General features: G+C 36.8%; 1 protein-coding gene and 1 pseudogene across 4 annotated transcripts in view; one reads left to right on the top strand and one right to left on the bottom strand.

The window, feature by feature from the left end:
• The window catches only part of DIAPH2 (diaphanous related formin 2), an 886,560-nt gene that overhangs the window by 55,870 nt on the left and 813,910 nt on the right, over positions 1–16,780 (top strand). For all 4 annotated transcript variants that reach the window (XM_067024271.1, XM_067024270.1, XM_067024269.1 and 1 more), the window contains exons 2-3: positions 3,807–3,839; positions 6,202–6,378. In XM_067024271.1, the coding sequence (XP_066880372.1) occupies positions 3,807–3,839; positions 6,202–6,378 (210 nt within the window). The remainder of the gene's footprint in view (positions 1–3,806; positions 3,840–6,201; positions 6,379–16,780) is intronic.
• Positions 524–648, bottom strand: LOC131749062 (small nucleolar RNA SNORA70; annotated as a pseudogene).

Below are 16,780 nucleotides of genomic sequence, written 5' to 3'. Positions count from 1 at the left end.
TTTTGAGCAGAGGCGTGACATGATCTGACTTGGGCTTTTGGTTTTTTTTTTTTCTGACTAAAGTCCATGGTTTATTCAGATTTCTTTAGCTTTTTCTTTTCTTTGGACAGGAAAGTAGGATTTATTGGTGCACGTGAGTAAGGAGGGGACAGCCTCAAGGCTGTCATGAGTGCAGGGCCCGCCATGTGTCCAGGGGGCCACGATTAGGGATGTATTTGACCCCACAGCCATCCAGGAGGAGCCGCTTATCTGCCACCATGTTGTCAAATTCATCTGCATTAAACTTAGTAAATCCCCACTTCTTGGAGCTGTGGATCTTCTGGCAGCCAGGGAACTTGAACTTGGCCCTGCACAGGGCCTCAAACACGTGCTCCTTGATCTGCAGCTTGGTGCGGATGGACATTATGATGTGGCCAATGTGGATCCTGGCCACTGTGCCCTGGGGCTTTCCAAAGGCACCGCGTATACCTGTCTGGAGCCTAGATTGGGGGCAGCATGCTAGTCACGAATGTCCACTGGAAAGGGCTGTCTCCAGGGCAATGCATACAGGCAACAGGCTGCATACACTACTGAGGAGGCTGCTGTTTGCAGCCATTGCATACCTGGCCCCCACAGGGAAAAGAGCATGGTTGGTTTAATTGGCTGCAAACTGACTTGGGTTTTAATACTGTCACTTCCTCAATGTGTTCAGAATGAACTATAGCAGGGTAAAGGTGGAAAAAGGGAGATAGGTTAGGAGATTCTTACAGAAATCTAGGGAAGAGGTGATGTGATGGTGACTTGAACCAGATCTTTGCTTGAAGAAGATGACTTTGGCAATGAGGAGAGGATGGTGGCAGAGGTAATTATTAGGAGGCTACTGCCAGTGATTAGACTCTAAACTGGGATGGTTTGTGCGGGAATGAAGAAGAAACTGCAGAAAGATCACCATGGAACTTGACAGCTGTTTCGGCTGTAGGGAATGAAGAGAGAGAGACCAAGGTGACATGGAAGTCTTAAAATTGGATGGTACCATTACCATAAACATGACCCTTTTTTTGAAAGTCTGTCCTAACCCTCTGTGACAACCCTTGGTGCTCATGTAGTATTTGCACTGGGTTATTAATTATATGCCCACTTTTTCCTACTCTATTTTCCCTCCTATTACCCACCTAGAGAGCTGAGAGAACAGCTCTGATTCTTAAAACTGTGGCAGTAGTAAGATATAATTAGGAATGAAGAATTATGAAAGACCAAAGAATCTAAATTTGAATATAGTTTGTATATGAAGAATAACCAGCCGCTGGAAGAACATTAGTGTATATTGGTCAAAATGAATTTAGTAGGTGACACATAAGACATGTTAGGGAAGGACTTTGGTTGACAGGGGAACGCTCTTCGGGATGATGCTTGACCCCCTGGTAATGATGGCAAAAGGCAGTTACCCGAAGGAAAATGAAACTGATGGGGCTTGGGGCATATCTGTGAATTTGAGGTTACCATGAACTGTTTCAATTCAGTAGTTCAACCCTAATATCCTACAGCTTAATTATACCACCTGAAGAGGCCATATGTTGACTAAGAGTTAGTATCTAGTGTCAACCAGATCTGTGGTCTGTGGGCGAGTCACTTAGCCTCTTCAAGCTTCAGTTTCACCATTTGTAAATTGAGAGGTTTTGACCAGATTGTCTCAAATTTCATCCAATTTAATAGTGTCTAACTCCATACTGTGGGATTTAATATGGACAAAAATATGTTAATTTCAAAGGAAAAAAAAGAGTGGAGGTGGGAGAAGAGAAAACTCAAGTCTCTTCCCATAAGAAAAGGTGGAACTATTGCTAGCAATGCTTTGTTGTTGTTTCTGTCCCCCATTATTAAACTGTCAACATATATTCAATTGAGATACAGACTTAAGGCATTCGAGACATATGTGTACCTTAACTTAGAGAATTTGACTAAAATCTTACTTTCCCCGAATGTACATATTCACTTTCAAGATTTATATGTTTCCAATCTTGAGTTTATAACCTCAAAGGGTGGGAAGAAAAGAAAAGCAGGCGTTGCTTGAAGAACTGTATAATCTGTCTAATAAATAACACAGGTGGACAGGTACATATCTGGATGGTAGCAGGGTAGTTGAGGCACTTTTGAGACTTTGACATTTCTCACTCTGATTTTACATGACAGGAAATCATGAAGCTTGTCACTGTGCATAGAACAGTTTTCTGTGCCCCACTGGGAAAATTAAAGAGAAAATACCAGGTAGAGATAGTCCTAGGGTGAACTGATCTCTCTTAAAAAGACTTCAGTTCTGATATAAGTAATCCCCCTTCTTTTCTTTTTTCTAGGCAGTAAAGATTGATTGGGGTTTGTGTCAGCAGGGTGTGATAAAGACATAGTACAAAGATGTAGAAGTGTAGATCCCTGAGGGAATAGATGGATTAAAAGTAGAAAAAGAACTACACATATAATAGTATATTTGTCCCAACTGATGGAGGGGAGGATGATCTTTAACAGCATTTAGTTGGTGATGTCTGATCCTGTGATGAAATAATTCTCACTTAAAACACTTAATGGAGGGCTTCCATGGTGGCGCAGTGGTTGAGAGTCCGCCTGCCGATGCAGGGGACACGGGTTCGTGGCCCAGTCTGGGAGGACCCCACATGCCGCGGAGCGGCTGGGCCCGTGAGCCACGGCCGCTGAGCCTGCGCGTCCGGAGCCTGTGCTCCGCGACGGGAGAGGCAAAAACAGTGAGAGGCCCGCGTACCACAAAAAAAACCCAACCAAAAATCTCTTAATGGAATTCTCCCCACCAGTGATACGACCATATTTTTCTTAGTTAAAAGGGATGTGAGCATGCATGATGTACATCATTCAGCTTCTGTTGTAGGAAATAAATATACAGGTTGTGGCAGAAGGGTTAATTTCAGTTCTAACAGGCGATTTTAAAAAATATGGTTCTTTCCTAGTCACATCTCTTAACTAGCACTACAACATATTTCAACATATTTATAATATAATACTAACTGCTTTCATGCGGATTATATGTTATTGTAAGATCTTGAAGTATCTTCTGAATCCTGGAAGATTACTAAATTGTTAGCTGTTACTTTGCTTACTTTAATATTGCTTTATTACTCCAGTATTGTTTGTACTCTATGTGGTAGTTTTTATTAACCATTGTATTTTATTAACTAGAGTATACCATTTCCAATGATTCTCAACATTAGAAGTAGAAAACCACGTGCAGAAAAAAAAGAAAGTGTTGGGATTTTCGAGAAATGGGCATATATTAACAGAATCAGTAAATTCAATGTTATCTAGAATATTTATAAAGGTGTTTGTTAAATTATCTATCAGATGCAACTGAGTTCTAGACTGAGCTGTTTCATTATATGTCACTACCATTAAATGTGACATTTTTCCTGTTGTTCATGTTTTTAAAAGTTTTATGTATCTCAAAAATATGATTATTCATTCTAAAACTTTGAAAAATCTTGAAAGGGCTTATGACTTTTTAATATCTGTTCTCACGTTTGAGCACTGTGGTAGTGATGTCTGTTCCTAATCTGACTTTGGGAACTTGGGAGTCATCTTCAAAAAAGAAGAGGCACCCCCTTCACCAAACCTTCATTTTTAATCCTTAATACGTTGTTTTTTTCTTTTGTAAAGAATGTGTTTATAGGTTTAAAGTTTCTAATTCTAATTCTCTTTGAAGAGTTATAGTTGATAAAATAAAAAATGAGAATCATTCAATTATTTTCTTGTTTGATCTATGAATTTCTCTTATCTGACAGGTATTTTTTTTTCCATTTTGGTTTTAATAGAACATTCAAATAAAAACTTTGGCAGATGATGTGGTAAGGTGGACTTAGTAGCATGTTATTACCTTACTTATGCATGTTGCCTTTTTATTAAAGTGGGTGGACATTAAAGCATTGATATATGTAACGATATAAAAAGTCTAGATGTTTACAAAGTACAGTAAATGGAAGAATTGTCAATAGAGTGTGTTTTCTTTTTTTTGATATAAACATAAGCAATTGTACGTGTTCTCAAAATAATTTTGATATTACCATCCTGATATATACCTTAGCCAATTAAAAAAAATCTGTATAAATCTAACTCTGGAAAACACAAATGTTTCCTTTCTCAATAGCCATGTAAATTGACTCTGAATATGTTAAACATTAATATTAACAGTAAGGGAAATTAATTTAAAATGGAAAAGAAGTTAAGTTCATTATGTTAGAAATGTGGTATTACATTTAAAATCCTCAAATATTTTTGATCTGAGTCTATCATAGTAAGACTTATGAAAAGTTATGGGCTTAAAATTTAAATGTGCCCTTTTATAGCTAAACTTTTAAAATGTGATATTTCAAGTATTTTTTCTTTGTGAAATTACCTGTCTACAAGTAATGTAGAATATCGTTCATGATTTAAGGAAGTGAAAGTATGTGGCTTAACTTTATTTTCTTATCAAGATATAGCTGAAAGCAAAAGCCAATTTTCTAGATTGAAGTGAAGGGCATAGTGAAAGATCAAATATATATGTAAATAATGCTACTCAGTAAAAAAGCCAGCACTGCAAAAGTAAATATTAAGTGATATGAAGGGAAAGGAACAGAGATATGTTGATTTAATGGTCGATTGCATATTTAAATGCTTTTGTGTCCACCATATCTTTTAGTGAAACTTGACTCTTGGTTATGTACTCAGCTTATTTGGGATTGCTTAATGTTTTTTCTTGAGTTGTTTGAGTTATATTACATATCTAATCTAACTTAATTTTCCTCAAAGACATTCAAATTTAAAAGAAAATAAGAAATTATAGAAGGTGATTCGAAGAAATGAATCTTTATGTGAACACTGGGCTAGGAACCAGGGACTCGTGAATTTAGCGAGTCACTTTTTCTGTGAAATGAGAGTTGGCCTAGATGATTTTTCAAGTTTCTTCCCAGCTCTAAAATATTATGATTTACATAATCTCTTTGTAAGCAACCATGTACTAAGATCATTTTTGGAATCCTAAATAAGCTGCTTAAAACTGCTCATATTTCTTTCAAAGTACACCTTTTAGAAAAAAAGTGTTCTTTGAATCAAAATAAAAAGTATGTTCTTTTAATGGGGGTCAACAGAAGTCGACGTAATTGTGGCAAAACTTCTGTGATGCTTTTTGCACTGTTGAAGTGATTTATAAGGACTTGGTAACGTGGCAGTGACGAGGCACTGTCCTGATATCTAACATATCTGCTTGTTTAACGTGAGCTGACAATATGCATGCATGTGCTTCCTAACAGAAACCAGAATAAAACTGAGTTGTATTCAGTTTTATGGTCATTACTAATTTTTGATGTCCAATGTTCTGTGGTTTAAAACAGTCGTTAACTCACTTTATGTGAAATCGCAAGCTAATTATTAGAGATTGTACGTGGAATCAATGGTTCCAAGTCAATATCTATAAAATAGCAAGTTCTTCATAGTAGTATTTGTAGGAATAAGATATTTCTGTTTATGTTATATTTCCAGGGCAAAAAGGTAATGTTTTTAATTTTGTTGTGCTTCCTTGTTGGTCCCACCTTCCTCCTACATACATTAACTTGTTATCCCTATTTTAGAGATGAGGAAACAGTCATAGAGAGACCAAGTAATTTGCACAGGGTAACTGACCAAGTAAATTGCAGATTCAAATCTAGGTAGTCTGGCTCCAGAGTCCATGCTCTTAACCATTATATTCTACTATTACACTGCCAAAGTATTCATAGATATTTGTCAATTATTTTGGCGCTTTGAAGAAGAGAAACATTACTATAATTTCCCCCTTAGAAGTGGATATTCTTTTCTTTTCTTTTTTTTTTTTTTTTTTTTTCTCTCATAGTTTGAAAGTTGCCGCCAAAGACACATTCTCTCTCAAACCACCACACGACTTTGAGGCCGGACTTTTCGGACATAGTTACTGTGCAGAATAGAAATGACAAGGGACTAAGTTTTACTTTTGAGAAATACTTTTCACTCCCTAGATTTCTGTGGCTGCAGAGCTACTTCAGGTTTTCAAAATAGTACAATCTCTAACTGGAGCTTGCTGCTGAAAATAATATTTTGTCAAAAGACAATAATGATATATATTATCCTAAGTGCTATTTTGATGTTTCAGTTCTTCATGTTCGTTGATGATTCTTGATCTCTTCCTTAGGGCTTCTTGTTTTTTTCTGTTTGCAGCGTGACCGAATTACAAGTTTTAGAAAATCTACTGTCAAAAAAGAAAAACCTCTTATCCAACATCCTATTGATTCTCAAGTTGCAATGAGTGAGTTTCCAGCGGCTCAGCCATTATATGATGAACGATCTTTGAATTTGTCCGAAAAGGAAGTACTGGATCTCTTTGAAAAAATGATGGTAAGTTAGACCCCCTGATTTTGTTGTAATTTTAAAATGCATGTGCCCAGAATAGCACTGGGTTCTGAGTAGGGCTGTTTGTATGGACTGTGTTTATATCACATAAAGGAGAGACCAGAAACACTGTTTTCGAAAGCATCTGTCTTTTTGAGTTATAATATGTCTGTCTCTTCCACTATGAACTCCTAAAAGCGGGGGCTGTCTTACTTATTTTTGTTCTCTAGTATTCAGTAGTCTGTGGCACACTGAATCAATTTTTTAACTACCTAACTTGTCTTTCTGTTTTTATAAAGTAAAACAGGCCTAAGTCCACTTTTCTGAAAACAATATAAGGTATCTTGTTAGGCATATGAAATAGAGTTGGGAGGACAGAGTGTAAAAAAACAAAACAAAACAAAACAGTAGAGGGGACAGGAGAATTAATTCTTCCAAGTTTGTTCTATTATCAACAGTCACACCATCTATATTTTCTAGCACACTTATTATATTTTATAGCTTGTGATCTAGATTGTTTCTTATATTAGATAATAAATATAATATTTTGATTATTCAGCAGTTTGTACCAAGAGAGGGGAGAGATGAGGCATCGGGCCATCTTGGATTGGTTTGCTTGATCAGAGAAGTGGAGATCCTGATTCATGATTCATTAATTTCTAATTATGTCCCACTTATCATGGCAGATTTGTTTTTGTGAATCTCTGTTCATTTTGAGTTAAGGTCCACAAGAGTTTCAAAGGTCTCCTTACCCATACCAAAAGAAGAGGTTAAGAATAGTGGAAATCTAGACCCTTCTACTCTGCCCTTTATAGAACATCTTGTTACCACCCCGCCCCCAACCCCACTAGTAGTTGAAAGTTGTTGAATGAATACAAATTCCCTTTATCTTTAAACTTTTCCTTTAATGTTCCTTCTGTCTAGCCAGAGCTGACATCCAGCTTTTCCCTTGTCACAAGTCCTGACATTCCCACTCTCTTAAGCCTTTCCTCCTAGTCCTATGGTACACCCTCTTTCCTGCTGCTCCTTCTATGTCAAATTCTTTGAACCATCTTTCAACAACCCTTTCTCTTGTAAAGTCGATTATCTGCTGACCAGCTACGATGATGATAGCATCTGGCTATCCTTTTGACCCTTCCGTTGCTATTCGTTTTGGTGATTTCAGCTATTACATTGATAACCTTGGCATCTCATTGTTGCCCTTAGTTCCTTGGTTTCCTGAACTCTGACCTTTGCATCCATGTATTTAGCTAATTATAGGCATGACTACACCTTGGACTGTGTCACTCTTTGGAATGATTCCACCTCTGAGATCTTTAGCTCTGAAACTCTTCTCGGAAGCTAAACAACCTATATTACCTTTTCCAGGCCCTTAATTTTACAGGGCATGTTTGTGTAGTGGTTAAGAGCTTGGACTTTGGGGTCATTCAGCCTTGAGGCTGAGTTCTGCCTCTCCCATTAATCATATTACTCTGTGAAGGTGATACATCCTCTCTACACTTTATTTTCCATAACTGTAACAAAGGTATAAGAGGGTCTACCTCATATGGTTATTTTTAGGATTAAAGGAGATGATATTCCTAGAATACTGCCTGGCATAAAACTTTCTGTAAAAATAATTTTATAAATGTTTGTTGCATTTCCTTCCTTTGGCAAATAAAGCTCTGTTCTTTCTTCAGTTGCTCCGCAATTTGCAACTTGGTTGTCTTATCTTAATGACCCCAAACCAATAACAACAGAAACAAACATTCTTTGACATTTAATCAAACTTTAAAATCTTATTTTGAACTCTTCTTCTCTTTACTCAAACTTCACTCAAATGATACTTACTCCTTTAATCAGCTGACCAATCGGTTACTAATTTTTGCAGTAGTGAAATAGTTCTTTTAGTTTATCAGTGGCATTGCCACCCTCCAATTCACTTTAGCTCAACACTTACGGGCCTTCTTTCACGCCATTCATTTTCTCAGTCACTTCTAATTGCTTTCCAAATCCCATTGGTTCTGCTTTTGCAGTGACTTTTACGTCTGTTTCCTCAGTTGTCCTCCAGATGCTCTTGCCCTGCTTTAGGCAGTATCCCTCTCTGGCTTTTTCTCGTGGGCTATGAAAGTAGCCTCCTATCTGGTCTTCCTCCTGTCCTCCAGGTTTTGCCTGTTCTAATCCAGTGGTGCTCTGTTCATGATTCTGAAACAGATTCCTTTTCCAAAGCCCCAAGTAGGCCCTTCTGTTTTCACACAGTCATCTTATATGTCCCTACTCCATTCCCTCCACTGTGCTTCTAGATGACTGTTTTACACCTTTACTTTGCTGCTTAATCCTCAGAACTCTTACCCATCTTTATGCTCTGCTGATGAGCTTACTGCGTAATTTACTGAGTAAACTGAAGTGATCAGAAGAGAACTTCCACAGACTCTCACCACCACATCTACCTAAGTTTGAGTATCTGCAGTCTTGCTACCTATCACCACCATAGATGAAGTTTTCATCTTCCAGTCCTTGCATTTGTGTACAAGGTTCCATTCCTTTAGACCTACTTACTCAGGGACTTTGCTCCAATCATTTTCTTCTCTCCCTTCTGCCCTTCACAGCCGTATACAAATGTGCTATCTCACTTTACAACTTTTTCATGACCTTATCTCCCTTGCTTGCTACTGCTGTATTTTTACTCTCCTTTGAAGGAAGACACCTCCTAATCATTTTGTTTATATTCACTGCTTCTGATTTCTCTCGTCTTACTTTCTGTCTTAAACTCACTCTAGCCAGGCTTCCATCCCGCCATTCCATCAAAATGGCTCTTATCAGTGTCACCAGAGATCTGTATGCTGCTGAGTCCCACGTTCAGTTTTCAGTTCTCATCTTAACTGACCTATCGGCAGCAGGTGACGCATTTGGTCATAAATCACCCCCTGCTCCCCTTTATTTGGTTTTCCTCCTATCTCTTTGGCTGCTGCTTTTTAGTCTTCTTTGCTGATTCCTTTTCATGTCCTCAACCTTTAAATGTTGGAGAGGCCCAGGGATCAATCCTTGGACATGTTCTCTTCTCTATCTACACTATCTTCTTTTGTGATTGCAACCAGTACTATGGCTTTACATTCCACTGGTATGCTCACAATTCTCAAATTTATCTACAGCTTAGTCCTCGTGTCTAAACTCTAGACTCTCATAATCAAACTTCATAATTGACATCTCTCTCTGATTGGTCAGTAGACTTCTCAAAAGTAACATATCCAAAACCAAACTGTTGATATTCCCCTCCAAACCTGCTTCTCCCAGTGTCTCCCCCTTCTCAGTTGATGGTATATCCATGTGTCCAGTTACTCAGGCCTAAAAGTTTGGAATTTTCTTTGTCTACTCTCTCTTTCTCACATTCCACATTCAATTGACTAGGAAACCCTCACACTCTTCCTTCAAAGTACGGTACTTACAAGAGCTGACCATTTCTTTTTTTTTTTTTTTTTTTTTTTTGGTACGTGGGCCTCTCACTGTTGTGGCCTCTCCTGTTGCAAAGCACAGGCTCCGGACGTGCAGGCTCAGTGGCCATGGCTCACGGGCCCAGCTGCTCCGCGACATGTGGGATCTTCCCGGACCGGGGCACGGACCCGTGTCCCCTGCATCGGCAGGTGGATTCTCAAACACTGCGCCACCAGGGAAGCCCATAGCTGACCATTTCTTACCGCCTTCACTCGTCCCATACTGGTTGAAGCCTCACCTAGGCTGCTACAATAGTGGTAGAACTATTAGGACTAACACAGCTCCTCATTGGTCTCCCTGCTTCCACCATGACCCTCTGCAATATATTCTCAGCACAGAAACATTACCCTTTTAAAACCTGAACAATATCATGTCACTTGGGTTCTCAAATCTCTACTATGGCTTCTTATTTCCCTCAGGGTACAAAAGCCAGTATCCTTATAAGAGCCTGTAAGGCCCTGTATGATCTGATCCCCACTTTACCTCTTCGATATCTTCCTCTACTACCCTCTTCATTTGCTTCAGTGACACACACATGCCTTTTACATGATGATAGCTGTAAGCAAAAATGATTCCTGGCACTTAAATATTTTTTCAATTTGTGTGGAGCATTTACTACGTTTTCAAACCTTTTACAATATTTCCGTTTTGTGGTATGAATTTTAATTCTAATGTTTCATCAACAAATTACCACTTTCCTTCTTTAAATGTGTTATGTTTTTAAAACGATTTGCTTGTGGATTCATAAATGTGACTTAAAGAAAGGTACAACTTGGTGCCACATTTTCCCTAATGAGAATTTTTCCTTCCATGGGAATGTTGGAAAAGGAAATCAGACAATTATGATTTGCTTAAAAGTAACAACAAAAGATCAATAGAAAACTTTTTAAGGGTTGTATCTCTTCTTTGAGAGAAGTCTACTTGTTCATTGAACATTTTGCATTTTCTTTATTATCTTTAGTTTGTCTGTAATCAGGTTAAGTGAACAAGTTATTTTACGAATTTTCACAGCTTTCATTTACTGTGCACCCTTGGGCCCAGCATGTAACTGAACAGTTTACATGTATTATTTCAGCTGATCTTTGTGACAGTGCTGCCAAGTAGGCAACATAGTTATACTCCATTTTTCAGATAAGGAAATTAAAGCTTAGAGAGAGACTAAAGAAATTGGTTCTATAACTTGCCTTAGCTAATAAGGGGCTGAGCTCGAACTTAAATTTAGGTACATAAAAATCTAAAAAATTGGCATTTTGGTAATCTCTATCTTTAATAATATTTCATTTAAGCTAAATGTAAAATTAATACACTTTCTCTGCACGCATACTGAGTGGAAGTAGAAGGCAACTCTGAGGTACATTGCCTCACAGGTAAAGCGAGATGGATGGATTGTTTCCTATTGATGAAAGAAGGTTGTCTTTTTCCAAGTTATTGCTTTTTACAGAGCATCGATTGAAAAGAAAGAGGCCTACAATTTAGTTTTGGGAAAGTGTTCAAATGCCATCTTCAAAGTTGATTGGGAGAAGACACTTAAATCGTCAGAAGTAGATTTCCAGATATGAAATTTCCCTTTTTTATTTCATTCTTTGTAGGCGTCCTTCCATGTACAAATAATGTAATAGATGTACTTGTCCTACTTGGTGGCTATTATGACAATCTTGTCTCTCTTGATTCTCATCCTTCATTGTGCTATTCCTGTTTTCAGAGTTTTTACACTTTAGAGTACTACAAATGTTTAGACTATTGGGCCTAAACACCTTGTATGTGTTTTAGGATAGCATACCTTGAGGAGTGAAACATTTAAAATAATTACATAAAATAGCACAACATTATAGACAGTAACAGAGTATAAGAGGCTTGACAAGAAATATATTACGTTAAAATTGCTAATATAATTTATTATTTGGAATTTCTGGGGGATGATATATTTTGGTGAAACTTTTGGTGAAAGGCTTAAGTAATGAAAGGCAATATTCAAATAAATCCTCTATTACTCTGATAATTGAAACTCTTGTTATGTCCAAGGATCATATTTGTCAACAGAAGGTCTCCCTGTACAGGTTTGTAGATGTAGACAATAGGGCAATGTTGGGCTCAATCTGAAATTACTACAGATTTTTTAAAAAGTATTAATTCTTTTATTTGATTACTATAACTTGTATTTAACTACTAATAGCTCATTTTAAACATCACTTGACACTTTATAGCCAAGTAAAATCCTGGAACGAGTCCAGTTAACTGAAAGATCTGAATGGTTAGGTTTTACTTTACTAGTGAGTTAGTAGATTACTAACGTTCCATTGACACTGACATCTGTTCTACGCATTGACATGCCACTTTTCATATTGTGGCTGCTCAAGGAAACAAGTATAGACAGATCTTCTGAGTAAGGATATCCATGGCTATTGCTGACAGATGTAAAGCTCTAAATTTGAAACTTTTAGATGATTGCTTTTTTCATGGAGCGCACACTATTTATTATCAGCGTGTCTTCAGTAGTTTGTAAAACTGGATTTTGTACTTGGAGTGTGGTCATTGCCTATTAATTGAAAATTAGAAAGTGGTTATTTTATTAAAACTTTCAGGAGTGGAAAAAAATACCCTCACTCATTTTTATATGATTTTTATAAATACCCGCATGGGGTAAACTATACTTGCTCTTTAAGATTCCTGTTCCCCTTTTATGCCCAGTCGTGTTTTTCAAATCTTCCACAAGTGGGTAAAGGTAGTAGGACCAAGACAACAATACTGCTTCCACATTCTTGGGAGGGTAACTTTAAAAGATGACTGAACTATCGTAATATTACATACCACCTTTAACCCCAAATTCAAATTTGAATGAGGTTCATATTTATCATCTTTTTCATGTTAATCAGAGACATTTTGTATTGCCTCTAATTAGGACTGGTGAAATATCTTCTCCCTTACACTTTAAATATAAGGAAATTAATAATGCTGTAATTGAATAACTATTCATCATGTTAAGATATCATAGCCTTTGAGCTTACTGAGAATAACTGAACTGGTCCTTGTACATTGAGAATACTGCTTAAGGACTATTAAATGTTTAATAGCGATAGCTCATTTTTGAATAATGCAATGAGAGCAAGGAGAGAAATGTGTCTGGACACTGTCCATTTCCTTTTGAATATTATTTCCCTTTTGTATGCAACTGTTCTAAAACTGTTTTTTTTTTTTTTTTTTTGCTTAGGGGATAGGGGATTTCCATTTTAAGCTTAAAAAAATAAACATAGAGAGATGTCTTGGAAGTTCAAGTTGGAATTTAATTTCTTTTACCTAGTACAGGATCTATTGAGTGGAAGTCCAGCTGGTGTTGGTCACATTAGAGTTCTACAGATATGTCAGTAAGGACTGTGTTTTAATATAGGTAATTAAATAGTTTAATTGTATACAAAAGATGAGGCTAGTGATGATTAATGATTTATGATTTATGATTAATTTCTAGGCACACTTCATTTTAACTTCTGTTATTAAAGGCAATGTTTAATATATGATTCCACATGCAAATGTGATGTTTTATACTTTGTTTCTGTTCAGCAATTTACATTAATATATTTTGCATTTTGGGCATAATTTAATGATTGTACAGTCATATGCAATAAATATTAAATTATCTGTCCCATATTCCATCTGGTAGAACTCATAAATAATTCCAAAGCTTTTCAGTTTGTTCTCTCACTTTTGCCTTTCATCAGTTTTGAGAGCCTGTTTGACTTTGGACCCCAGGTGCTGTCCTTGTTTTCCCCTGACTGCTGTCATGGGTTTCTTTCTCACCCAACATCAGTCTTTTAGGAGTTGGTTAGCTTGGATGAGAACCTTTTAGTGCTCTCAGCGTAAGTAATTTTAATTAAAGGTTAAGTTACTGTAAAATAACTTATTGGTAACATGGGTCTTAAAATCTATAATAAGACATGGAAATAATTTTCAGGAATGGCTAGATCCTTAGAAATTATCTAGATAGCCTACTTTCCATTTTTTACATTTATATTTCCAATATCCTTACTCTGTATCATTGGACTGAGAGAACACCAGCATCATTTCTAGTCACTTTATTTTCTTACACACACTCCCAAGTAAAGCATATAAAGGAGGAGCAAAATTTACCCTGTAAACAGGTCTCAAAGTTAGCTAAATCTGGGTCACTTTAAAATTTCCTTCCCAAGTATAATTCTCACCAAAAGTTCACAAATGAGGGAGTAGTAGGATAGAAGTCCCAGGAAGAGGAATTAAGGGAACTAGGTTTGGAAATTTACTCTGACTGTAGCTGGTAAACTTCACAATTCACTGATTCTGTTCTTGATTTGTACATAGACATGTTTCCTAATGTATTTTTTTCTGTTTGAAAAGTTCCACTAGTGTTTTTTGCCATGAAGGCATTTTCACGACCGTGTATTGATATGTGCAGTGTGCCAGGTCGTGTGCTACATGCTGCAGGTACACAGATAAATCCAGTTCCTCCCTTTCCCCCAGAGAGCTCAGAATTTAGTCAGGGAGGCAAGCAAGTAAACACAGGATGTCCATGGTAGTAGGACAGCTGTGAATAGGCTACTGTGAGTACTTAAGCCAGCACAGGGGCTCAGGGAGGAAACAGAAGATCTGAATATACTACGAAACCCAGTGTCACTTCTGAATTTTCAGTCTTTATTTTTTTGACATTAAAGTGTTCTCAAAGTTTGAATGACTTAGTTCATCAAGGTCCAGTGCCTTCTATATGCCAGGTACTGTTCTAAGTTCTGAGGGGAGAGAGAGAGAGAGAGAGCAATTCAAGGAAAATCCCTGCTGTCAAGGATAGAGGTGATATAGCAGAACGTAAGGTGTAATTATGGGGAAAAAAAAAAAAGGAAAAGCAAAGACATATTTCTGTGTCATGGAGAAGTTTATTTGACAACTCTCTACTGAATGCCAGATACTTTGTTAGGTGCAGGGGAGCATAAAGATGACAAAGACACTGTCCCTGCCTCTAGCTTTTTATTTTGTATGACTCCCAAGGTAAGAATAGCTTTTATATTTTTAAATGGTTGCAGAAAATCAAAAGAAGACTGTTTCAGGGCACATGAAAATCTGAAACTCAGTGTTCATAAATGCAATTTTGTTGAATGCAGCCACTGCCATTTGTTTACATATTGTTGATGGCTCCTTTTACACTGTAACTACAGAGTTGGGTAGTTGTGACAAAGACCCTGTGACCCGCAAAGCCTAAAACATTTAGTGTCTGGCCCTTTACAGTAAAAGTGTCAACCTCTGGATTAGTGTAGTAGTCTCTAAACTTTCTGATTTCCTATCCCATTAGAAAAAATATATATATATTTGAGCAAGTAACACCAATATGTTTTATTTATAAAATATATACATATATGTATGTACTAATACTATGTATAAAATACAGACATAGAAAAGAATGAGAAAAACATGCAATGAACAAGATTTTAAAATGAGTTTATTTTATTTATTAATGGTGCAAAAGCCTTTGCTGTTACGATTAATAACTTTTTAGTGAGAGCAATGTCAATGTGTCATTATTTTTTATGTCTTGTTTTAAAAAAGAGACTAATTAGAAGGTTTAGTTCCGAGTCCATTTTATTTTGATATTTGGTTTAATGTCTGTTATAGTTGAAACATAAATCTGACAACGATGCATCTCATCCAAGTGGAACGAGAACATCATTAGCAACACTTATTAAATCATAGTATTAACTTTGCTCAGTCCAATCCATGAATCAAGCAAAAGTTTCCTGCTGAACCACGGCTAGTAAATTTCCGTCTCCCTTGATGACTGACGGTCAGTTGTTCTTGGAACTAATCTGAAGTGTTGGCGTTTTTATATTTGTGAATAAATTGGTTCAAAATGGGCTTTAAAAAACGGGCTTCACTAGATGTCATCAGGGACATGGGCTCTTTGCATTTTTCCTTCCACATACTTAATGTGTAGACCCCCGCCCCCATATTTGTCTACTCATGTCCGCTGCAGACATTGTACCGAATACCCGGAAGAAGAAAGAAGAGGTGAGTCATGCAAGGGTGAAGGAGACCCACCTGGCAGTTGGGTCTGCCAGTGTGTGGCTTTTTCAATGAAGTTCATTTGAAAATCAGTTACTTTCTCACCAGTTGTTAACTCTTAAGAGATTACTTGTCCTTTTGTGAATGAAAAATGCCCAAGTCGTGAAATTTCAGAAGTTTTAAAATACTTTGTCATGAGATAGCTGGAGATCTCTCTGTAAGATACATGTTTTCATGCTCACTTCCTGTCTCATTTTAAAACATTGTAAATATTCTACAGTATTTGAAATATCTTGCTTTTATAAAAAACAACAAAAAACACCTACATACTTGACTCTGCATACCACTGTGTGTATTTTGATTTCAACTGCTTTCTTGCAGTGGTTTGAATTTTATACGTGGGCTAACCTTCCTTACTCAGGAATGCTTCCCACTTACAGTTTTTTCATAAAACATCCTTTTATTAAATAAATCATTTATTTTGGCAATATGTTTTCTCTGTTACATTGTTCCATTAGCAACTCAAAGAAAAGTAGTTTCTATATTTCATTATTGGAACAATCTAGCAAATAATATAAGCTGAGTTGTTTAAAAGAAAAAACAGCTGTATTTTCATTCAGCTGTATGATAAACCTCCCGCACTGAGTAATTTTTCTAATACTTGTTTTAGCAAATTTTCAGCAATGATTTCTATGTGTCTTCTGACAGTATTTGCTGACAAAGGAATGTGTTTTAGTTTATTGCCATGTTGTTTTGCATGTATTATTTCAGCTGCTTCTACCAAGTGTTCCCCCAGTGTCATGGGACCTTTTGTCTTTTGCTATTAAAGAAAGAAAGAGTCTTCTAAACATGTGTCATTAAGTTTACAAAATTTCACTAAGTACTGATTGCGTATCACATGATTCTAATTATTGCTGAGAAA

The sequence above is a fragment of the Kogia breviceps genome, chromosome X (genome assembly GCF_026419965.1).
Source record: "Kogia breviceps isolate mKogBre1 chromosome X, mKogBre1 haplotype 1, whole genome shotgun sequence".
In the NCBI taxonomy this organism is placed as follows: Eukaryota; Metazoa; Chordata; class Mammalia; order Artiodactyla; family Physeteridae; genus Kogia; species Kogia breviceps.
Note: the sequence above shows the minus strand (reverse complement) of the source record. Positions and strands in the feature narration are given on the sequence as shown.